Source organism: Sitophilus oryzae, unplaced genomic scaffold, assembly GCF_002938485.1.
Source record: "Sitophilus oryzae breed Bouriz unplaced genomic scaffold, Soryzae_2.0 scaffold_177_pilon_pilon, whole genome shotgun sequence".
NCBI lineage: Eukaryota > Metazoa > Arthropoda > Insecta > Coleoptera > Curculionidae > Sitophilus > Sitophilus oryzae.
In genome coordinates this window covers 4,524,399-4,549,117 of record NW_022146479.1, presented here as the reverse complement: position 1 = coordinate 4,549,117, position 24,719 = coordinate 4,524,399, and the positions used below count along the sequence as shown (strand labels likewise).

Below are 24,719 nucleotides of genomic sequence, written 5' to 3'. Positions count from 1 at the left end.
ATTTATAGTAAAATTTAAATAGTTAATTAATAGAGAAAATATTAATTAATCTGTTTTATTTTTTGTTTGGAGTTATTAAAAATATAGTATTATTTAAAGCATATATGTTGAGAAATGTTACTGAGTTTTATAGGCCATTGATATTTTTAAATTATAAACTTTATTCCAATAGGGAACCATGTCATTATATTTGTCCTATACGAGATTGATATACTAACACAAAATAAATACATCAGAAGGATTGAAATACGCAGAAAAAAATTCAAATAAATATTTGTATCGGCATTATCAAAGCAAAACTTATTTGAACTATCATAAATCATAATCATATTATTATTAGGACTATGTATTTATTACATATACAGGGTAGTTCACGGCCATGTGATGTGTTTTGTGAAAATTTGGATTTTTGCATTAAGGCATCTGCTCCATCTGGCAATTTTTTAACAAACGGAAATAACTATTTTTTTGGCTCTTTCTCACTTGTCAAATTTTCAACTTTAAAATTGCTCATTTCATCATTTTACCAATACTTATTCAAAATCATGTTTTTGTCAATTTTATACATATTTTATTTTTTATCTGAAAAACTAAAGAGATAGGTATAGGTTTGTATAACAGAAAAGTTGAGAGATATCAATCTTTCAAATTGTGTTTTATTTAAAATAACAAATAGGCTACCACATTTTAAATGATCCTGCAACACTGTAACGCTGATAATAGATTTTTTAGATATATGTATCATAGGTCTCCATAAACGTCTAACGTACCATCCCCGTGAAACCCCCTATATATTTATATTATTTCAACTATTCAAAAGAAAAAAAAATAGCTGATTTATTTATAAACCGGCCTCACTGAAAATTTATAAGATCCTATTTAAATAATTTAACTAGCTTAAGTGCGTATGGCCTTGAATATCGTTCTCTACGAACAACCCTCCCTTCCCTCCCTGCCGCCCCTTTGCTTTCTACCGCAGCCCTCTTATTCCGCCCTTAGGGAGTTGGCTTCCCAGCGAAATTCACGTAATTTACGTAAAGGAAAGGTCCCTTCACACCTACACGAACCAAATAGCAGCCCTAAAAGGATAAAATTCGTTTTAAGTAATGTGATGAACGCCTTTTAGAAATGCGAATGTTTTAAAAAGGAAAAACGTGATTCTTCGATTATGAAAATTGATATTATGTCCAATTAATATTGATTATACTTGCACTGAGCAAAACAATCGCAAATAAATTTGGTTAATATTTATCAATATAATTAAACTAAATTTTAATTATTATTTTTAATAAAACAGAGGGTGTATTTGATCCTTTTTAGATTTTTTTTGGTGCTGTAAATTTATATGTAAAGTATTACAGACTTTTGTAGACTAATAATCGAAAAAATCAATACATGTCATAATTGACATAAAATTATATTGCTGACTGGATAGTTATGAGTCTGAAATAATAAATTTGAAATGTTTTAGTGCCAGAGATTCAACAGAAACTGTTTAATCGTATTTTTACAAGAAAAATTTATGATTAGCTTAAAGAAATAAAAATTCCCAAATTTATAATTTCGGTCAAATAACTATCTATAGTCAACATGTCTAGTTTTTGTCAATAATGACATGTTGTATGTGTCCGGACGAAAAGTTATTACTCTTCAATCAGTTAAAAATCATGCAGGTGGCGCCCCCTCTCATGTCAAAAAGACTCAGACACCAATTTTCATCCAAATATCGACGTTAAATCAGAAATTGTTAAAAAGATTGAAAAAGAATAAATAAAAATCAAACTTCTACACCCTGTATCTCCGACACGAAGCTATTATAGAACATAGATTTATACGAAGTTTTTCACTTATTTTTATCTGCAGAATATGCTGCCGAATACAATTCGGACCACCCTGTATATACCTCCTATAAAGAACTATTACAAATTTTTGTCAGTTAAATATGTAATATATTTATAAATACATTTTACTGAAATAAAATTTTTCTGTGTTATAGGCTTGTTCCATCATATTTTATTTGAATGTTTTGTAAACGTTTTTGGGTACTACTTATTATAATAATTATTGCTTACAGTTGGGGGTTGGAACCTTTGGTGTTACACAGCAAAATAAAACACTAAATCACCACAATACACCAAAACACTTTTACTTTTACATTGGACAGCAGATGATCAAGACTCTAATCAGTCTTGGTCATCTGCTGATGATGCTAACATGGTTAGCGAAACGCGCGCGTAAAAGTGTAAAAGTAAAAGTGTTTTGGTGTATTGTGGTGATTTAGTGTGATGTTTTGATAATAAATGCTCCCTTAAAATTTAAAAACGATTTTTTTTGGCGTTTTAGAGATATGAGACCTTAAAGTTTGTAACACCGAGATGAGGCCATGCCCACTTGTGACGTAGTTCCACAACTCCTGCCTTGCCGTGAATTAGTTCGCAACGGCAAAAATAGATTGAATTAACGCGATTTGGCTTTTTATCGTTATTAAAGCTAATTTGTTATTTTATTTTTACAAAATGACGTTTGGTAGAAGAAGGGTTACATAAAGCTGGTTCGGATAAACTCCCAGAACTGGACATTTTCATGATTATGGACAATTTTAATAAAAATAAGTAATTTATTGGGTCAGAAATGAAGGGAGTAAAGCTACAAAAATATAAGTAAACTTGATAATTTCTATTCTATTTTCTATTGTTTAAATGCGTACCTCTATAGCAGTGGCGTCTAGCGAGGGTTAAAAAACAATGGATTATATTTGCCTGATATGGAAGTAATAAGTAATAATAAATAAACTTGTGCCCTTTAGGATCGCCTCTGGTAACAAATGAGAATGTGTAGTTTTTTTAAATTTCTGAGATTAAGAAAGTTTTCCAACTTTTCTTACAATATTAATGAATCAGTTTTAAAGATCTTCTGAAGAAAATGCTCATTTCAACCGATCTTAGACATATGAATGCGAGATACAGGAATGGACTAAGGGTATAGACCTGGATGTTCGTACATTGAGGCTATACTACCAACTGTGTGTAGAAATACTAGCATTTTAGAACGCTTAGTACCATGCTTAGTAACGATACCACTATCCTTTTAAATAATCTAGCGTCACTACATAAATATTTTTTTTTCATTTTTGCATTCATATTGAGTGAAAGAAAAACTGTACTACCTACATAAATAATATTCCTTAAACTCAAATTACACTTTCTGTAATGCGCAAAAGCCGCGGCGTGAAGTGTGTTTGGCCACATCTCTTTCTCGCGCAATAGATGTTTATATGTTTTTAAGGTACTAAACGTGCAAAAAAAAATAAATAAAACTCTTTAGGTGCGTTCACACCGGCTGCGCTGCTCCGCGCAATACATTTTTTTAACATGTACTGTTGAAGTGTATTATTTTTAGCGCGCACAAAAGTATATGTTAAAAAAATGATTTGCGCGGCGCGGAGCGGCGCAGCCGGTGTGGACGCACCTTTATTTTTGTAGATCTGTTATTTTTAGTTGTAGTTTTGATTGGTAAAATAAAGAAAAATTGTGAAACAAGCCCATACCCAAAATTTATTTAAAAAATATAATTATTTTTAAAGTTTTAACAATCCATGTTCTAGAATATTTTTTCAACTTAACGTTGAAGTCATAAAAACTCTATCTTACCTCAATTATTTTAAAAATTTTGTACTATAAAAAAGAATGCATAAAAAACATTTTAAACCAGTTTATATTTAGAATACTTCCCAAAATTCCTATTAAAAATTATGAAGAATTTTCATTTTAATAAATAATTAATACCTTGGTTTAATAAATTCTTGGTGATATAAAAATATTTGATGTATTAAAGTTTTCAAATAAAGATTTATATAGTCGAAAAAAGTCCGATAGAACCAATAGAAAGGTACTATTTTGTCACATTTTTAATTAAATTTTGTTAAATAAATTAATTTTTTATACTATATATACTTATTATAAATATCTTTTTTTTCCTGATAAATAAACACATTTGTATCCCATTTTAAATAAGATATACAAATTACCAAAACTTAGAAATAACAGTTCAAAAGTTCAACAAAAATCCTACACCCGTTTTTAAAAAGAAACATATAACGACGTACTATGTCATTCCAGCAAGCGAATACGACACAGCATGGGTTTCCGGACTAAACGACTGGTGTATTTACACCACTCAATAGGCGTGTGGGGTTTGCCGAGCGGTTTCCGATGCAGTCGCTTTCTTTCGCATCTGTTATAGGTAATTTGTGTTTAGAGCATTGGTGTTTAGAGCATTAGCTCTAAACACCTCCGTCCTTTTAACTTTGTCATATGCCTGCTGAAAGTCGATAAATAGGAGCATTGTCTGTTTTCCTTATTCATAACTCTCCGCTTGTATTTCTCTAAGGGTAATTTTTTAAATCGAATACCATTTTCTATAGGTAGGTCCTCTTTTAGAACTGAGTATAGCTTGTCAAATATAGTCAAATATGACATCTGGTGCTTTTGCGGGTTATCAGGATAATTTCAGAAGTTAACACTTTTTTATTTGTTCTATTATATTGACAGAAAATCATAAATTATTATTACTCAATATTTTTGTTAAATTTTTTATTTAGTTATGCTATTTTCCTTAAGTTTCTCCTTTTGGAATATATTCGTATTGTGATTAATTAATTTATGTCAATATTGTGATCAGATTGGCTGAAAGGAATGGTAATAATACATCTCCAGATATCTGGTTTGACATATGCATTTAATATGAACTAATTTGGCTTATCTAGGGAATATTTCCTCGAAATCTTGACGATTTACCAAGAATTTGTTAAGTTTAAGAATAAAATATATTTTTTATGATTATTTTATATTGCCTAGATTCTGTAAATTCATAATTTTTTACCCTTAAGCACAGTCTATTCATTAGTCAGCCAGTCGATTTACGATCATTTACTGATGAATTCCGTTTATAAAAAATATCGAGGCTGGTACTCTGACTGCCTCCATGTATACCAGAACAGGCGCAGCATGTGAAGCGCGGGTACTCAAAGATCTTTGTTGAAATTAAGCTCCATTGGCGTCCATAAGTATATTGTTCTTGATTACATTTTTATTTAAAAAAATAATTTCTTGATAACATGGCAACATAGGTAGTAGATTAAATTTAAAAGAAAGAAAATCCTGAAAAGATCCAGTGGTTCTCAAAATTTTAGCAAAAAAATCTTTTTTTTGGGGGAAATTTTCAAAGTAAAATAACTCCGTTATTTTGGACTTATTTTAAAAACGATAAAGAGAAAATATATTAAAATAGATGCACTTATTTCTGGGACACCCTGTATATGAAATAAATCCAAAAGGCTTTAATATCAATATAAGATAATTTTTATTGAATTTCTATAGTAGAATCTATTCTTTATTGAAATTTGATGTGCGCAGAAGATTTTTAAATAAAGATTTAAAAAGCTATGGCTAGGCATTTGGTGACATCTACTGATACATGTACCATTAATTTCTTTTGATTTCATTTTCTCAAAATAACTATATCTCGATGTAATCAAGAATTGATAGTGTGACGTAACGATATGAATAACGTGACTAAATAAGCCGAGCAATTACCTAAAAATTTCCCATTTTGGACGTAAACTGGCCTTAATACGCCACTGCAAAGGCCATCGAAAAAGCAATTAAGGTTGGCAACAGTGTTGGATCAGCGCCCTTGTGAGCGTAGGAGGGCACGCTGGCGGCCTTGTAAGTTTACCCTCGCTTATCGATCGCCAGTCTCCACACTATACGACTAAATCAGGTCACTGTGTTTGCAGGTGGCCTGTTTTTATCCATTTTCCATGTTCCAACATCGTATCTTTATGTCTTCGCCCATATCGCACTGACCCCCATTTTTATCCCCTCCAAAATTCCGTCTTATCGTCTCATTCCTTATTCCTTTCACAATCAGCTGATTGTTTGGGTGATTGTATTCTAACTGTGATTTTTTCTCCCTCGCGAAAAACAGTCATTGTTGAAATTATTGAAAATTTAAAATCAAAACAAACAATCATCTTTTGAAATTTTTGGAATCATTTATTTAATTTTATACAATATCACATATATAGAAAGGAAAAATAGCAGGTTAGTCGTGACTGACTAAGTTAAGAAAAAAACTGAAAATTTAAGTGAGGATGCAGTCAATAATCACCCCATAGGCTAATAAAACTACTTTTTCAAATTTGTCAAGCTTTCGAGAATTTTATTCCCATCATCAGGACAGTTTGATTGACTCAGTCAAACTGTCCTGATGATGGGAATAAAATTCTCGATTCTTGATTGACTCAGTCAGACTGTCCTGATGATGGGAATAAAATTCTCGAAAGCTTGACAAATTTGAAAAAGTAGTTTTATTAGCCTATGTCGTGTTTATTGACTGCATCCTCACTTAAATTTTGAGCTTTTTTTTAGAAAGGAAAATGTCTGCGATTCTGTTTAAACTGCAATTTTACGTTTTGTACTATTTGTTGCCACTGGTCCTCCATTATCAATTAATGCTTATATCATTACAATCTTCACAAGATCATATTTAGTATGAGTATGGTTGCCAGATTCTTGTAGCTAGATACCTGGTCTAAGTAAAAAAAAATACACATCACCATAGGGTTGCCAACCGTCCTCTATTCCAGAGGACAGTCCTCTTTTTGATCTCATTGTCCTCTTTTCTCTTTCGTATTGAAAAAGTCCTCTTTTTTTACACGCCAAACTCAAAATCTAAAAAATATTCGTCTATAGCCACAATGCTTTAAAAAATTGTTAATCTGTATCTTGTGTTAATCTGTAATTGTTATTGTGGAAGCGATAACATGTTTAATTATTTTATGTTTATTTACTGTTAGCTTATGTTTTGAAAAAAAAAGTTTTGTTGAAAATGGTTTGTTTTATTTTAACAAGTTTTGAGTATAAATATTTTTAAGAGAGTAAGAAAGACAATCAATCGCATACCGTTGGCATAAATTTTTGGTAAACTAGACATTTAGGCCAAATTTCAAAAAATGTCTCTTTTTTACCCTCTCGTCCTCTATGTTATTTTTTATTTTGAAAGTTGGCAACCCTACATCACCACCCTCTTCCTAGTCCACATTTGCGGGAATAGTGTGTGGAGACTAAACTAACACAAATTATAGTCAAAACCTTTTTTTTATGCAAGCACAAGCAACATAAAAGAAGCCATAATTACCAAAATAAGAGAAATTAAGGTAAATACCGTATGATCGAAAAAAAAGGTGTCAAAGAACGTTGGGGAATGACAGTCGATGATAACTGTGACGACGTCATTTACTAAGAATAAACATAATTTTTAAATTTAACACTAATTATAGAAAGTTTAAAAAACGATCATACGTTTCCAAACACACAAATCCATTTCCAAAGAAATTATTTTCTCGAATTTTAAACTAGACTGTTTAAAAATAATTTTTACACAATATACTTATTCTGTTAAGAATAATGTTAAGTATAAGTGTATTTTTTGCTTTGTGAACTTTATAACATTTGATTGACACTTTTCGTGAAACCTGACCTTAAAAAAATTACCTAATCCGGGACTTTCCCGGAAATTCCGGACGTCTGACATTTGTTACAGCCTGTAGGACCGTCTTTACCCTAAATATGGGATGCATCCTTAACATACATTGGGAGAACGTAACAATTGGCCTATCACCACTCACCAGGGCAGCAGAAATGTAGATAAATGGGTTAAACAAGGTTCATCAATGTCGTTCCTAGGCCCAGAACCTTTCTGCGGTGCTACAAAATCAATTACAAAAATGGTCACAAAACAGTGTGATTGTCAACATTTGTTTATTGATAATCAAGACAGGAAAACTAAAAAGCCGATGGGGTTGACAAACCAAGCCGTCTGTCGATTCTGTCAACTAGAAGAAGAAACAATGTTCTATGAAAGAAACACATTCTATGCCAGTGCGATATTCTGGAAAATGCGCGGTTCTTTGTGCTAAGTAATGATAAGCCATTGACAAAGATATAGGAAGGTCTAGTTTCCAACTTATTAGACAGTTAAAAAGGATATGAACTGGGGAATATTAACTTAAAAGACAAGAAGAGGACACAATAGGGCTGTAAAAAACTAAAAACGCTAAAAAATCTAATCTAATTGCAATATTTGATTACTTGTATATGTCACTGTAGATGTCCGAAATGCGGTTTTACCGCATTCCGAGTTGGTTAGCGTGGTTATTTGGGGGGTGTTAATTCATTGGTAAATCCTAGGTTTAGCGCGCTTATCCTAGGTTTTGCCGCATTTCGGACATTTACAGTAACATATATACTGAAACAGATAAGTCAAGAGAAAACTGGCAATTACTGTATCATATTTTTTATAGAACTTGTCAGAAATAGGCAATTTTTTGGTCAGATGATTGAATCTGTTGATGCATTGTCATTTTGTGTAATCCATATCGCACTTACCCCCATTTTTATTTCTTTCAAAATTCCGTCTTCTTAAATTTAAATTTTGAACGATTACATTCAACTGTTTTTGTCCCTCAAATGCTATAAAATCAGAGCTGAAAATTCTTAACATTTAGAAGGGATGTTAATATGACAGATTTTTGACTTACCCACTCAATTTTGGTGATTCCATTCCAACTGATTTTTGCCTAACCAATAATATTCAGTATTAAAATAATTTGAAATTAGAGCTCAAGACTAACTTCATACAGAACCATTTTAAATTTTGAACACATAGTAACTAAATGAGTTTGGGATTCTAAAGAGTCATGCTATAAATACATTATGATGAAGAATTTAACCCGAAAGCCTGGATTCGTTGTATTTAGTTTCAGTCCAAAAGTTTCTATAAAAAAATACAAATTTTCTTGAAGAAAGACAATTTTAAAAAACAGAGTATTTTAGGGCACTCATTCCTAATTTTTGTATTTCTTTTTGGATGTTCATCTAACCTTGGCATATTTTTAGGAATTTGTTGAATCGTTATCTGTTTCAAGGATGGGATTTAGAATAATAATCATAATATGCTAAAAGTTTTCCTGGCAAACATTTCTAATAAACATTATGTATATATCTGATTAAACACATTTTTGAATAAATATGTGGTTTTTACTGGAGAAAGAATAAAACATAATTGAACTAATTCAAATTAATATGATATTATTGGATCTTGCCTATCCTACTGTTATAGGTCCAAAAATTTGTTTTAATATCACTTTATGCTTTAAGACATTAGTAACTTTTGGTTGCATTTTTAAATATACTATGTAGTGAGAATATATATGTGCAAATATTTTCAAGGCCGGTAGATCTCGCTAAAAGAAACATATTTTCTCTACCGTTTTTCAAATAAGTCTAAAATAACCGCTTTATCTTTTCTGTGTTTTCTTTCTTATAAATTTAATCTACCACCTATGTTGTCATATTATGAAGATGTTATGTTTTTTAACTGAAAATGAAAAAAAAACGGGAATTTAAAAAAAAATCTCGAGAAAAACCATAGACTTGTTTATGGTGTCGAAATATACCACTCCTAAAAATATTTGCGCTTTTTTCAGACCCACCCTGTATCTCAATATGTACAACTATATTTATTTTTGCCAAGGTATTAGTTAATTTTTAAAAATGTTACTTCTAGCGAGTTCAACATACTAACCTAATTTTGTTTATGGTGTTTCAGCCAAAAGGCAAAAAATCATAAAGCATAGCCTGCTAAAAATTCAAAGTCTACAATTTTTTTGACGTAGGATTATATTGTTTTATTATTTTTTTAATGATTACTTTATTTAAAATTTAGCATTTTTATTTCACCTTAATACATTTATTACTAATAATATTTATCTGTTCAAATTAAAATCTACAACTCATTATTGGTGCAATGCCAATTTTTCTAATGGGTCAGAAAATAACTACGTCGACGCTTTAAGAAACGTATTTATCTAAGTATATTTATAAATATATATATTTTTTTAATAAGATTGAGAGAAACAGTTTTTTTTTATTTGTTAGAGCACAGTATATAAGTAAAATGTAATGTATGAGAGGGGGGTTATAACGGGATATCATCATACAGCCTCAGGGCTTTGACAAAAGCCAGTATTTGAGACGGTTTTACAGAGGTTGGTTCTCCATCTCCGATATCAGTCGTACCAAATTTAATGGCACGAATGGTTGTCGTGTTAGCGCATTCAATGATTTTGGTGTTTCCCCATTTTCGCCACAGAATCTGCATTTGCCGGTTGTTTCTTAGGTTCAGTGTACTGAGGAGACAGTGTCCTGTTAAAAACCCCGTGACAATCCGAAGATTGTTCTTACTTAAATCTAGGAGAATCTTTAATTTTTCTCGGTCGTAGAAACTTCTTCGAGTGTCTTAGACCCTTGCAACATTCCCATTCCAGATTACGGATGGAGTTTTACAAGTTGGTTTACACTTGGGAAACAGAATGGTTCTGGTCCAGTTAGTGGAGTTTTCGCTCCTTTACTAGCTAGATCGTTTGCTTTTTCATTGCATTCTAAGGAGTAAATAAATTTCTTGGTGAGCTGACACCCAGAATAGGAGGAGTTTATTATTGTTGCGAAAACAGGCCCTGCTCTAATATGACCTTCTGGAATTCGCACTGATGCAGAGACATCTCACCGGTGGTGATAGAAATTCCCGAACAAAAGTGGTAGTTCCTATCTAAGATAAGTTGTAAGCAGGGTTCGGAAGTAGTTAATTAAGACGTAATTTACCTGATTAACTATATACGTGTAGTTTTTCTTCAAAAACTACGTCTTTTCCCGTTCATTAACTACATAAAAACTACGTTAATAAACTATGTATTGATATTATGAATGGTTTTCCTTTGTATGAGGTGTAATAGAGATAATATGATGTAAATATTATATTTAAAGCCATATTTCTTCTGTTTTCTTAAATACATTATGTGTTTTTAAAGCTTCAACTTATTAAAACCTCACCTCAAACCTTTGATATTTGAAAGTTACATACATAAGTTACATAAAACTACACCCTCTACATAAACTACATTAACTACATGTAATGTAGTTTATGTAGTTTTTAAAAGTAACATGTAGTTTTCCGAACCCTGGTTGTAAGCATCTTTCGATAGCGTAGATTTCTGCCTGAAGGATGCTGGCGTAGGGTGCCCATTGGTTAGGAGTATTTAGTTAGGGCACTATAGGAGTTAGTAGCTTTGTATTTAAGTAAAAAAATCCTGAAAAAAATTGGACTCCGTACAACCGATCACTTGAAGAGTGCTAAAACTGTTCATAGAAACATCTAATAGAAATAGGTAAACCTAGAGGCACAAGAACATATAAATATCATCAAATTAAAATGAAAAATAACCACTAACTTAAAGAACTAAAATCGGTTTTAACTAACACTTAAAAAAGTTAAGTTTTCAAATTATAACGTTATGTCTTGTTTCAGATTGTGGTGTTCCAAGCAGGGCTAAGTTAGGACCAAAGTTATAAGAAAAAATATATATTTATTGAAGTTGAGTCGACCGACTCTAAATAATTTCTCGAAACGGATTTTTCATTAATATTTTCAAAATTGCTGCCATGGGTCGCAAAAAAATACAAATATCTAGAATCACAGATGAACGAAATAGACAGGTAAGATATTATGTATTATTTTTTATAAGTAGCAACTTATTTGATTAAAGCTTTTGTTTTTTTTTTAACTTTTTTAACTCTGAACTTTTTCTGCCTTCTTATTGTTCTGAGTTTATTTATTTATTCAGGTTGTGGATTTATTTTCTTTTTGCAATCTATTAGTAGGTTTTTGGAAAAATATTATTTAAAGTGACACATATTGGTAAATAAAAATATCTTCATCGGATTTGACGTAAAAAGATAATACAATATTGGAAAATTTCTATGAGATCAGTCATAAATGTCATATACTAGTGCAATAATGTTATATAAAACAGTTTTGTGTTATATCTATCATTTCAAGTATGCATTTTATATTATTTTTCTTAACCCAAACATTCTTATATACAAAATGAATTTATTAAATAAAAAAACTACAATTTTTGGAGATTTTAAATTTTAATATATCTATTCATAATAAAGATTTAAAAAAAAACTGTTTTTGTTTAGTTTCTCTCTTTGAAAACACACAAAGCAGTTACAAGATTTACCTATTTAAAAAAAGGTTAATCGTGATTTATACATAATTTAAGTTTTTACTATATAGTAATTTGGTGATTCTTTGTATATTTCTAATTTTGAGGATTTCTAGTTTTTCTTTTAATCCCTATTAATATATTTTTATACAAACTGACACAGAGAGGCCCTGTGAATGACCTTGATACTAAATTGTTTCAATAAACATCATAATTAAACATTAAGGTCAACGTTTCAAAATTTGCAGACTGTATTCTTTTTTCTTAAAAGCTGTGTTTGAAGCAAAATCATATGGCGTATGAAAGAGCGTATGGTTGCATTTTTCAAATGTCAACCTACAATAATCACTCAAAGGAAAAAGTATTTGTTGAAAAAGGAAATAAATCATCACATAATAAATATCAAGAAATAATATCAACTTGTCTGTGTTTCTCCAAATGACTCCAGTTCAAAAGCCTTCATTGGACAAAAAAATTATATTATCATTGTTAATAGGAGAAAATATACGTCTATGGTAGGTTTATGTTATGAAATTAATGCTGATATGATATCAATTAAATAAATTATTCAAATGAGTTTCAACTAGGAATGTACGACACTCCTTATAACTTCGATTTGTTATATCCAAATCATTATACACAACATATCGATGTAGTAAAATATCGATACTCGGAATATCGATAGATGCAGTATACAGACGAGAGAATTAAAAGTGATACTATTAATAATAATCCAGGAGGCAGTGTTTTGGTTTTGTTTGGTTTCGTTCGCTAAATAAAAAAAGTCCACTTATTTTTCCAGTCGTAAATATTTGACATTCATTAAAGTGAATTGTTTTATCAATGGAAATAACCAGTCTGGCACATACCAAGTGGAGGAAAGTCAGTCTGTCGATGCAAAATTTGCCGATGCAAAAATTTGTTAGATTTTTGAAATCCGTAATCCTTATTTCCCTTGCTTACAATTTAACGTATCATATAGACTGAAGATGTCAAAAGCAGGTCTGGCTGATTTTGGCAAATTTTGACAAGCTGCGAAAATAAGGGTAAAGGTTTCAGTAATTTTTATCCAATTTTTCACCTGCCAGAAAATTACCCATTCGGTTTTTTCTTGAAAAATTTTTTAGATTTTTTTTTAGTTTTTAGTCGAAAAACATAATTTCTTGATAATATATGGCAACATTGGTAGTAGATTAAATTTACAATAAAGAAAATCCAGAAAAGATCTAGTGGTTTTCAAAATTTTAGCAAAAAATATTTTTTTTTGGCAATTTTCAAAGTAAAATAACTCCGTTATTTTAGACTTATTTGAAAAATGATAAAGAGAAAATATGTTTCTTTTATCGAGATCTACCACCCCTTAAAATACTTTCACTTATTTCTGGGACACCCTGTATAACATACTGAATAATTCTATCGGATTGCTGACTGGGAAAATAAGTACTGAAAATATTCACTGCCTCCTAGACAATAATATTTAATAAAAAATATGCAGACAATTTTAAATAAATATTACGAGTAATATCAATGCATATCTTTCATACTGTGACTTTTTGTGTCTGATTGCATTTCTAATATTATAATCACGATTTGAGGGGCTATAGATAAAAGCTTTATTTAAAAAACTGTTATTTTCTTGTAGGTAACTTTTAACAAACGGAAATTTGGAGTGATGAAGAAAGCCTACGAACTGTCAGTACTGTGCGATTGTGAGATCGCCCTCATCATTTTCAGCAGCAGCAACAAACTGTACCAGTATGCCAGCACCGATATGGACAAAGTACTACTCAAATATACGGAGTACAATGAGCCACACGAGTCGTTGACCAATAAAAATATTATCGAGGTACATCAAGTCCAGCAGCAACTTGCCAATAATACTTGGCTGATGCAAAGAAAACACGATAACTCTGTTTACCTTTCAAATTGCGTTTTAAAAGTTGTAGTCGGATGTAGTCGAATCGTGATCAGGTTTGGTCTTTGGGTAACTTACTCTTTTAGTTTATTCAATTCTAAACTATTAATTAATTTGAATTTTACAATTTCATTCGAAAAAAAGATAGTTCTTATACTTTCTGTGAGTTTTCAGTGTCATTTTTTAATTTTTCTTATTATTTGAATTTTCTTCAGTTTATTTAGTTAAATTACTTTAAAATAATTTTCTTTTATATTTAAAAATTGTAATCTTGTCGCCAGTAAATTAAAATACTTATAGATTTCCAAGATATTTCCAAAACATTACAAAGAGGTTAAAATAGTATTATATTCTAATTTTCTAAAAATGAGTTATCCGAGATGAAACTTGACGAACGTTTTTATTATGTCTTTAGCTGCAAAACGTGATAATTTTAACATTTAATTTAGAAATTAGTGTTTTTATTTTACTTTTGTTTTTTAAGTTATTTAGTCATGCTTTCGTTTTACTTTTTATTTTTAGTCAGTTGTCGATCTAAATCTGCATTTGCCTGTTATTAACACGAGTTGTTGCTTCAGTATTGAGATTCTAACAAATTATTATTATTACCTCTCCCTTTATAAGATACATATTTTATGATTTTGTTTTATTTACTTCTGACATCCCATTAAAGGAAATATTACTTTTTTTATATTTTTTTTGTAGTTCATGTTTCTCCTAATAACCCCCAGAAAAACAAGTATATGTTCTAATTAGACAAAGCATGACATTGTTGATAAATACGTCGTTTAATTGGAAAGAAAGACTATGAGCACAATGTAATTTTATCCAGAAAAAAATATTATATTTTTTGCTTGTATTTTTTATTCGTTAGGAAGATTTTTTATGGTATTGATTTATAAAAATTATTCGTATGTTTACATTACTCAGTATTTTAATATTTTACTTTTTGAAAACAATGCTTTTGAGAAGAAAAATATAGAAATGTATGGGTTTTAGCACATATCAGCCCTTTAACTAGTCCTTACAATTACCCTTATTTAGTACAGGTATAACAGTTATGTTGAGTAAGTAATAATGATATAAGTCAGTAATAATGATATATAAGTCAGTAATAATGATAAAAATATTATCAACGCAACACGTATATTTCAAAATATAGGAAATTGAGTAATGGGGTAATAGGAATATTTATTAAATTTAATTAAATAAACACTGCATTTTTTCTATTTTTTGTTCAAAATTTGTTGTTTTACTCCGATTTTATTTTTATTCCAAGACACTATATTTCAACATATTGTAGAATAGAATAGACATATCCATTAGAAGTGACATACTAGAAAAAATTGTATTTCTGAATAAAAAACGAAATAAAAATATATTTTTTCCATATTTTTTCATACTCTATAATAGCGTGAAAATTTCGGATCGGCAGCCGAGTAAAAAGGCTATACAATAGCTGCGAAAGGTTAAACAAATATTAAGGTGTGTGTCTTTTTAGTTAAAAATACCAGAAAATATATAATATTTTTTTGTGCCTTTCCAATAAATCCAACCAAATAAATTTTGTTTTCTACATTTTTGGCTGTGTGTAATTGTTCACCCACCTAAATTTGTTCGTCCTTTATGTAAGTTTTCTGTTACAACAATCGATACTCAATTTTATTGTTTTATGGTAAACCCGCTGGATGTTTTAGGATAAAATTGAACAATTCTTTTCTAAACGATATGTACGGCAAGCAAACAATATGAATGTTTTATCAAGAAAGCGTTTTTAAATAATCGACATATAATTGGTCGCTTATGGAAACGACAAGCCTACATACCTACACTTATCTATATAGTAAATTTCTCAAATTTAAACACCGTCCGCTGATTGATCAGTTGTTCTTCGTTAATTTTTACTAATTACAGGTTTATCTGTTTAATTATCGGTTTATCAATCATATACAAATCCATATATACCATCCAAATATTTTGAACACACTGTACATACATAGAGGCAACACTTTTTGGGTTCTTAACAACATTAATTTTGCAAATAACTATTGGAATCTTTATTTAAAAAGTGGTAATTTCATTTTGATGGGATGATATAAAACAAAATGATAAAATAAAACCATATACCCCAGCATGTGCGTGCAAACGCTAGTGTATTTCTCCATGAGCTGGTCCACTGACACTTGCAGGCACTAAATAAGAAGGAGCATAAGAACGGAGTGATGAGCCCGGACAGTCCAGAACCGGAGACGGAATATCAGCTGACACCCAGGACAGAAGCCAAATACAGCAAAATCGACGAAGATTTCCAAATGATGCTCCAGAGGAACCAGTCGCTTAATGGGCAAAGGGTTAGTCCTGTTAGTATTTTTTTTGTTTTATTGTTATATAGTCATAGAACTTATCATATACAGCATGTCTTGGATAAGAATGCACTCTATAAGTATATGTATAAACCAGGTCGGTTACCATCGACTAAAACATAGCCTTGCATGTTTACTAATTTACAAAATCCCTTTAAGGAGCATTGTTATCTTTGACATTCTGTAGAAATAATATACCATTGTAGTATTACCATTATTAATTGTCAGAGACATAATTTTTTTATTTTTGACCAAGTAAAATCATCCTCCTAATATCGAGTACTATAAAAGGACAAAGATTTAAAATTAAATGGGAAAGAATTTTGATAATTTGTTTTTTAAAACTATACAGGTTGTTAATTTGTTTATTACTAGCGGCAAGAGCTTTATTGTTGAAATATGGCAACCTCGGCCCGCTCGTCGAGAGACGACGTGACGGGTCGAGTCGGCAGCTTAGCATAGGCTGTGTTGCCATTCTGTTCCCCAATAAGTAACCGTGCAGTTAACAATCTGTATATGTTCTATTATCACGAAATCTTTTGAGTTTTGAACTTCAAGGTACGATCAGAAAGAAATCATTTGAATATATTATTGAACAGCTGAAAAAGGATTATTTAAACTTTATTTCATCAAATTACCCTTCATACGTAATATATATTTATAAGAGTAATACACTTTTTGGGTTCTTGAGAAATTTTATTATGTGAGTCTTGACAGTCGATTTTCTATTTTTTTTTATTTTCCAGGTTAATATGAGTTCATCGAATTATTCTCAACCTGTCTCAGTACCAGTGAACATAAGTTACAGTGACTCAACACTGCTGCAGTCTAGTCCGCAGATGGCACACACTAGTATTAGTCCACGGCCATCTTCATCTGAAACAGATTCAGTCTATCCTAGTGGCGCAATGTTGGAAATGAGCAATGGGTGAGCAAGATCCTTATAATCTGATAAAATAAATGTTTTTAATTGAAACATTTAACAAATTATTATTTTATATGTTTTAACACAGTAACAATTTCTATTTAAGATATCCCAACTCGGCATCACCTATAGGAGGATCGCCTTCGCCTGGACCAAGTCCAGGCCCTGGCATGAGTTCATCAAAACATCCTAAACAGCATTCTCCAGGTCCAAGAACTAATTTGCGAGTGGTCATACCAACTCCTCTAAGCTCTAGTCTTACTGCTGAAGAAGTGTCATATGCAGAAGTAAGTTTTAATTCATTCTCTATTTATTGTATTAACCCTTAACGGCTACACTAAATATTTTTCCTTTAATCGCTACAGAGTGGTCTGTTAGACACATGTTTTTAAGTGACATAATATAATAGAAATCAAAATGTTTTTGTATCTCTCTATACTTTTATGAATTTACATGATTTAGTTAAAAATATATACACATAACAAATACAATAATAAATCGGAAAGCAAACTTTATTTTAAATATTATATGGTAAAGATTAAAAAGTAATCTTTTTACATATTTTTATCCTCGCATCAGTCTAAACATATTTCTCTTGAGCAATGTAAACAAATGTTTTTTTTACAAACTGTACAGATATACTGTACATTTCACTACTACTATTCATTTTATGTTATAAAGACACCTAGAGCAAATGTCTGTTTTCTAGTTCTTGGAATTTGTTGGTTGAGCAATCTTTTTCCTTCAACAGAGTTGTAACAGCTCTAGCCAGACGTTTAAAAAAATCGAGACATTTAATTTTCAAGGCATTTTAATAGCTTTAGTCTATTGCATATGTATTTTTGGTACTAACGTTTACCATTTCAAAATTTCCCGTATGTATTTATGGACAACTATAATTTAATTTTATTTATGTTTGTACTAAAACCAGCAAAGATAATATGAAAAACTATACCCCGTTCGGTTTACAACGTTCTACGACGTTTTCCGATTCCTAACCGCCACTCTTTTCTATGTTTCCACATGTTATCATCAAGCTGTCTTTGGTCCATTCAGTTTTGGTCCGTTCCTTATTTAGTCTATCCAGCTTGTTCTCGGTCTTCCTCTTATCCTTCTGCTTTGGGGCGTCCATTTCAGCAGTTGTTTTGTAAGTGAGTATTAACTGTTTGGTTCTGATATCATCAACGATTTTCCAACAGCTCTTCTCCAGAACTCCATTTCTGTTTTTAACATCATTTTTTCGGCGCTCTGTTTTTATAGGCCATATTTTGCTCTATATATAATTATATTCTGTATAAAAACTATACAGGATCTATAAATTCATGAAAAAAAAACTTAAATAATCGCTACACAAGAGTCCGGTATACACCGCTCAAATTTCTATATTTTATAAATCAGCACTCCGAACGCTAACGAGTTTATTCTTTTACTAACTTATTCAGCTACTCACCATTGCAATTGCCTGCGTTTGCGAAATATAGAGGAGTACTTTGCTTGGGGTTCTGGCAGACCACTCTGTAGCCATTAAGCGTTAGTTAAGAGAACATTGGTCCTTATAAAGTATATGTCTAACAGAATGTATTTTTTCAGCACAACAGGTCACAAGCGTCATTGAACACGCCGGTCGTATCACTTCAGACTCCAGGTCTCGCCGGGTACCCCAGCACGCTAACTTCCTTCGGGGCACAGGACTTCAGTATAAGCTCTGATATGGCGCTGACGTCTATGCCTTGGAGTAGTTCCCAGCTGGCGTCGTCACTAGCGCACAGCGCTGGCGGCGGGGGACCTGGCTCCAGTGGCGGGTGCATGCCCCACCTCGCCGTTTCGAGCAGTACGCCGCCTCCTACAGCGGGCTCGCCACTGCCTGTTAAAATTAAGAGCGAACCGATATCACCTCCTAGGGATCACCATCCGCACCTTTCCAGGTAATTCGAACCCCTTTGTATTATCCTTGTATTATGTTTGTCTTAAGCCAAATACTGATGTGGAGCTTGCACTGTCATTTGATTTATCATCACTATTATCATTTTATTACTGTATATGAAATTGCAAATGGAATCAAACCCTAGATTGACTTGTCAGTATTTTTTATTGTAGCTCTACCGTCCATCACCCTCAGGCCCACGGACAGACCCTGAATTTGACCCACGGCCATCATCCGAGGCCCAGCTCGGCGGGTCAGGTGACCCCGACCCCAGGCAGCGTCACCCCCACCAACCTGCCGTCGCCTACACCTCCCTCGGGACCCTCTGGTCCAGCAGGCCCTGGCGACTACGACGCAGTGCAGCTGCACAAAAGGCCACGGCTCTCCGACTGGGCTTAACCAACCGCGGTGGCCTATAGCCGCGGTACACATCAGTGCCATAGTGATAATGTGGATATGTGGAAGTGGACAGCATAAAGCGTTATTTGCCAATTTGTCATCCATGTGATACAATTCAAGTCTATTAGACATTAAAATAAAAGAGGAACATAAGAGATCGTATAGTGACCGTCAAGATGTTCTCAATAAATGGGAAAAAATATTACTGCTTAATAGAGTAGTTCAACTGAATGTTACACCAGTTTAGCATGTTCAATAAAAAATATTAATTTTGATATTACGTCATGTATCGACGTCACATTTTATGTTAAGTCCATTTTCAGGAACTTTAATTTTTTGTTGGTATGTTTACCATATTTTTATTTCAAGATTTTTTTGTACTTAAAACAAAATGCTTTACTTTTATTTTACGTCTTCAAATGTTTTCTTTTAATTATCTTCATGATATTTGCCAATCAAAATGATTTTTGTTATTGGGTGAGCTGAATTGATAAAAATCCCATATGTTGAGAATTTTTTGGCAGTCACTGTACATTAAGAACATTGATAAACTTATGATACAACACGTAACTGTTTTTTTAATAGTCATTATCAATGAAAGGTGAAGCGTGAAAGATGATGAGAGAGAATGGATTTTAAGAGAACAAGATTTTTTTATAGAGTGGGTTATATTTCGGCAAGAAATGCCGAAGCGCATATCTTTATACAATTGTATTTGTATAGTTTCTATTTATACATATAATCGGGCGTTGTTATTAACTCCCTCCATTATACAGGGCGTGTCTCAGAAAAATACTCATTGAGTACAAAAACGCTAATATACAAAGACTTACATTAGCTTAAGCGTCTGTGCCTATTTAATATAAATAAGAAAATATTCATACATTTGTTACTGTCAATTCTGTTGTTCTATTTGAGAAATGGTGCTATTGAGGTAGATGTGATAATACAGGAGGTAGGTACCAAAATCATATAAGAGTTGTTGAAAATATATATTATCGTTAGATTATTCTCCAAATGTTAATAATTGCACACCTATACATCCAAATATATAAAATGTTTTCAACTTGTTTTGCAATTTGAAGATATATTTATCAAACTTCTGCTCTGTTTTAAGTATATTATATATTTTATAAAATATAGCCTCATCCTAATAAAAAAATAACATCCAAGAATTGAAATTAGAACTACAAGAAATAATTATGCTTGAAATATTTTAGAATAAATAAGCATACTTATGTTTGACAGTGACATTTATGTACGTATATCAATTTTTCAACAGAGCACAAATTACTAACATAAAAAAACACTTTTTTTATTATTACCAAAAACTAAGATTAAATATTAACATTTCTTTGCTTTGCGGATTTTTTTCTATGTTGAGACATAGTTAAATATAATCGTCGAGTAAATTAATGTTCCTTTAACAAAAAAAGACAGTTTTTTTGGTGACATATTTCATGTAAGGTAAATCAAAATGCTAAATAAGTTAAAATAGTAGGATTTGTTTGATTGATGGTGCTAAGTTTCTTAAAAAGAGGCTCTCTATTTTTTTTCTCAATTTTATAACAGTCAGTAATTTTTTAATAGTTCAACTATTTTCCAGGTAAATATATTTATATACTATATTGAAATTGTGATCATAATCCTAAGGAGAGTTACAATTTCATTTAAATAAATTTTAAGCTATTTACTTTCAGAAATAAGTTATCAGTTGAACTGCATTCAAATAATTTGTTATAACTTTTAAAAGTACAAATGAAAGTCTATCTTTTTCTCTTTTTGCCAATGAATTTATTAATATATATCACTTACACCAAATTGTTATTTTTCTTCTTAAGACTGTTATTAATTTTGATTGTACTTTCTATCCTGTCTCGATGAAAGTTGATTTGATTGTTATATAAACTTTCCTATTATTTTTTCTCATTTTTATGCAGAACGATGTTTTTTTTTCTAGAATAATCATTGATAGTTTGAACAAAACCCTCAAAAGCACGCGTTTTCAAATTTTGATATTCTTATTCCAAAAAATAATGAAACCTAATATATATATGTGACTTTATTTGATCATAGCAGATAATACACAATCGGCAATGCTTGGCTTTGGATACCGATTTTCGTGTGTACGAAGAGTACAGTCAATATGTTCATACAATATGATGTACTGAACAGAGAGAAGTATTTTTCTAAGCGAATGAAATTAAACGTCGGAGAGAGAAAACACTTACATATTTTTCTCTCTTCGCCTTACAAGATCACCATAGCGATTCATTCATTTCAATACCGACCCAAGAATTGCTGTTGCCAACAGGGTATTTTGGGTCGAAATATTTCCTATTAAAAAAGAATATTTCACTAATAAACCACAATACACAAATACACTTTTAAGTTTTTGACGAACGTTTTCCTAATCATGTTATCAACCAGCAGCAGATGAATAATAGTGGATAACATGGTTAGCAAACCGTGAGAACACAATTTATAGGTGTTATTTTCATTGATATGCATAATTGTCTATATAACAGGATCCGAGATTACATTTAAAAATTACGACTTTCATTTGGAATAAAGAATGGAGAATATTTGCTGTTGGGGTTAATTTTTGATACTCTAATGTTTTAGATATTAGGCGTATTTATGTATATTGACAGAAAAGTACAATGCTTTAGATATTCGCTACTTTGAAGCGAATTATAGTTTCATTCCAAAAACATTTTCATGCAGATTCGACTTGTCAAGAGATTCTACTAGATGGGAGACTTTAGTGTGAGGGGAATTTTTCTGAGACTGCACTATCTTTATACATATGTGAGTGTATGTATATATGAGGGAAGACAGATGGTATACCAGGGATAATGCCATCACTGTCTTGTAATAGAGTTCATGTCTTTTTTATAAATGTTTTTAGAATAGTCGATTATCGTTTAAAATGTACACTTGTTATTTAGCGAACATGCCACTAACCTACCGAGACTGCGGGAGCAGGTAACCCCATTTTCCCCAGACCTCTACGAATGTACTCTGTCCACTGGCTGTTATAGTTATGGGACCATAAGGTCACACCACAGCCACCAGTCCCGTCGGTGTTTTACGTACTGCTTCCTAAGGAACTAGGGTGTTCATTGTTGTAGCCTTTTGATTTGTTTGTGATTTCAGAGAGTATGGTTATAAATTATCTACGTACACAGAGAAAAAAAAGATAAAAATAAATATATAAAATTAGAAATTGTATGGTATATACATAATAATATATTTTATCTACTGTTGTGTGCACCAACTTGCACAGATAGTATAAAGTTTATAAAGAGATAAATTATTGTACCTCGTGTACCTGCCCGCCTCGGTTTGCGGATGACCCTTTTCCACTGATTAAATGTAGGATTGCCTTACTCACAGTGCCTCGACAGTATGTATGTCTTGTATGTGTAATACACCTTCGATGTCTTAATAAGGTTAATGTCGTTGTACCCATTATTTCCTACCACAGCGCGGTACATTTTATTGTCTTTGTCGACACTCACAGGGTATTTTGCCATTTACTAATACACTCCGCTGCAGCCCTTTTCTGCTGCTTGTGCCTTCTTTCTACTTCTGTTCCCACAATTTCCAGTGACTCAACTTCCACCAACCTGTTTTATTTTTATAGACTTGCGGGGTGTCCACTCAATCTAATGTGTAGACTGTTTCGCGTTCTTTTCAAGTATATAATCTCTATTTAAATTCATCTCCTAGTCATTGATTTTTGAATAATTAATCGGATATTATATTATTGTACGCTAAAAATGTTTATTAAAAAAATGTATATTATTTTAATAGCATCAAGAAGTTTTATTACATACTTGAAAATAACGAAAATCTGTTTAAAGAGTCACATAAACATATCTTTTATGGCAAAAACAAATTCAATCATAAAAAAATATTTTATGTTTTAAAATAGTTTAATATTACATACCTACCACTACAACATCAAGTTAAAAAAGTAAAAGAAGCTTTCAAAGACTAAAAAAGTATTTTCAGAAAATTTTTAAATATATGTATATTATTTAGTCATACGTATATATGTTTTTTTAATTTGATGAATGTATTTTAGTAATAAGATTTTAGCCTCTGGTTCGGGACACCCTGTATAAGAATAGTAAAATGCCGACGCACGCTTAAAGATGGCGCTACTTATGCACGAGTTATTTAATATATTTTTAAGAGGTTCTTGAGTTGATGTTTGATAAACTGTAATAATTTTGAATAATATTTTCTTTTAAAGAAGACTATTATGCAAAGCAACAGAAATGTAAATATCCAGATTGATAAACTGCAATGACATTTTACTTAAAAACGTAAAAAAGTTGTATCGTGCATTTATATACCATTCTTTTTTCTGTAAATGCTTTCTAATCGTCGCCATTTTACTTTTTAATTTCGATTGTCTATAATTTTTGTTCTGTTTGGTTTAGAACGGCCTCCATTCTTTTCGTTATGAATAACTTTGTTCATTTTTATCGATATCTATGTATATTGATGTTCTTTTTTATTAGTATATCCTTTGGCATTAATACAATTGTAAACATTCAAACGGATACATACTTTTATTTTTTTTGGTATTTTAAGCGTAAATGTGTTAATTTTTTTGCCTTTTCTCAAATGGACGAAATACATTTTAGCTGCTGTAGTTGTACATATTATACTCACAAGTTGTTGTACAATGCCGTTTAACGTTTAGCTGTATTGTATATTTTGTCTAACAGATAAAAACAAGATGTTTCCAGATGTTATTTCTGTTACATTCATTTGACGTAAGGTGTTTTTCAGTCATGTGCAATATTAATCTGACATTTATTTATCTACTTGTATTGAATTTAAACCAAATAAAACTGTTTGTTACAATTGAGTTTTTTTTCCGCACATCTTTATATACATCACAGTATACATACGACCAGCACGATCTTTTGTAAAGGAAATATGTAAATAATACTTAAGTAAAATTGATAAACACTACGAGACGAGATTATCTTATAAAATTAGAAGAAAAAATAGGAGGAAAAAGTCAATAGTGCCACATATAT

General features: G+C 31.2%; 1 protein-coding gene across 16 annotated transcripts in view; it reads left to right on the top strand.

Moving 5' to 3' along the window:
- Window positions 1–24,537, top strand: part of LOC115882326 (myocyte-specific enhancer factor 2) — a 104,027-nt gene extending 79,490 nt beyond the window's left edge. For 11 of the 16 annotated variants that reach the window (XM_030900336.1, XM_030900331.1, XM_030900332.1 and 8 more), the window contains 7 exons: window positions 11,428–11,615; window positions 13,773–13,976; window positions 16,235–16,405; window positions 17,155–17,336; window positions 17,440–17,620; window positions 18,924–19,258; window positions 19,416–24,537. In XM_030900336.1, the coding sequence (XP_030756196.1) occupies window positions 11,562–11,615; window positions 13,773–13,976; window positions 16,235–16,405; window positions 17,155–17,336; window positions 17,440–17,620; window positions 18,924–19,258; window positions 19,416–19,656 (1,368 nt within the window). In that variant the 5' untranslated portion in view covers window positions 11,428–11,561 and the 3' untranslated portion in view covers window positions 19,657–24,537. The remainder of the gene's footprint in view (window positions 1–11,427; window positions 11,616–13,772; window positions 13,977–16,234; window positions 16,406–17,154; window positions 17,337–17,439; window positions 17,621–18,923; window positions 19,259–19,415) is intronic. The other 5 variants (XM_030900340.1, XM_030900344.1, XM_030900343.1 and 2 more) reach the window with 5 other exon arrangements.
- The last annotated feature ends 182 nt before the right edge of the window (window positions 24,538–24,719 follow it).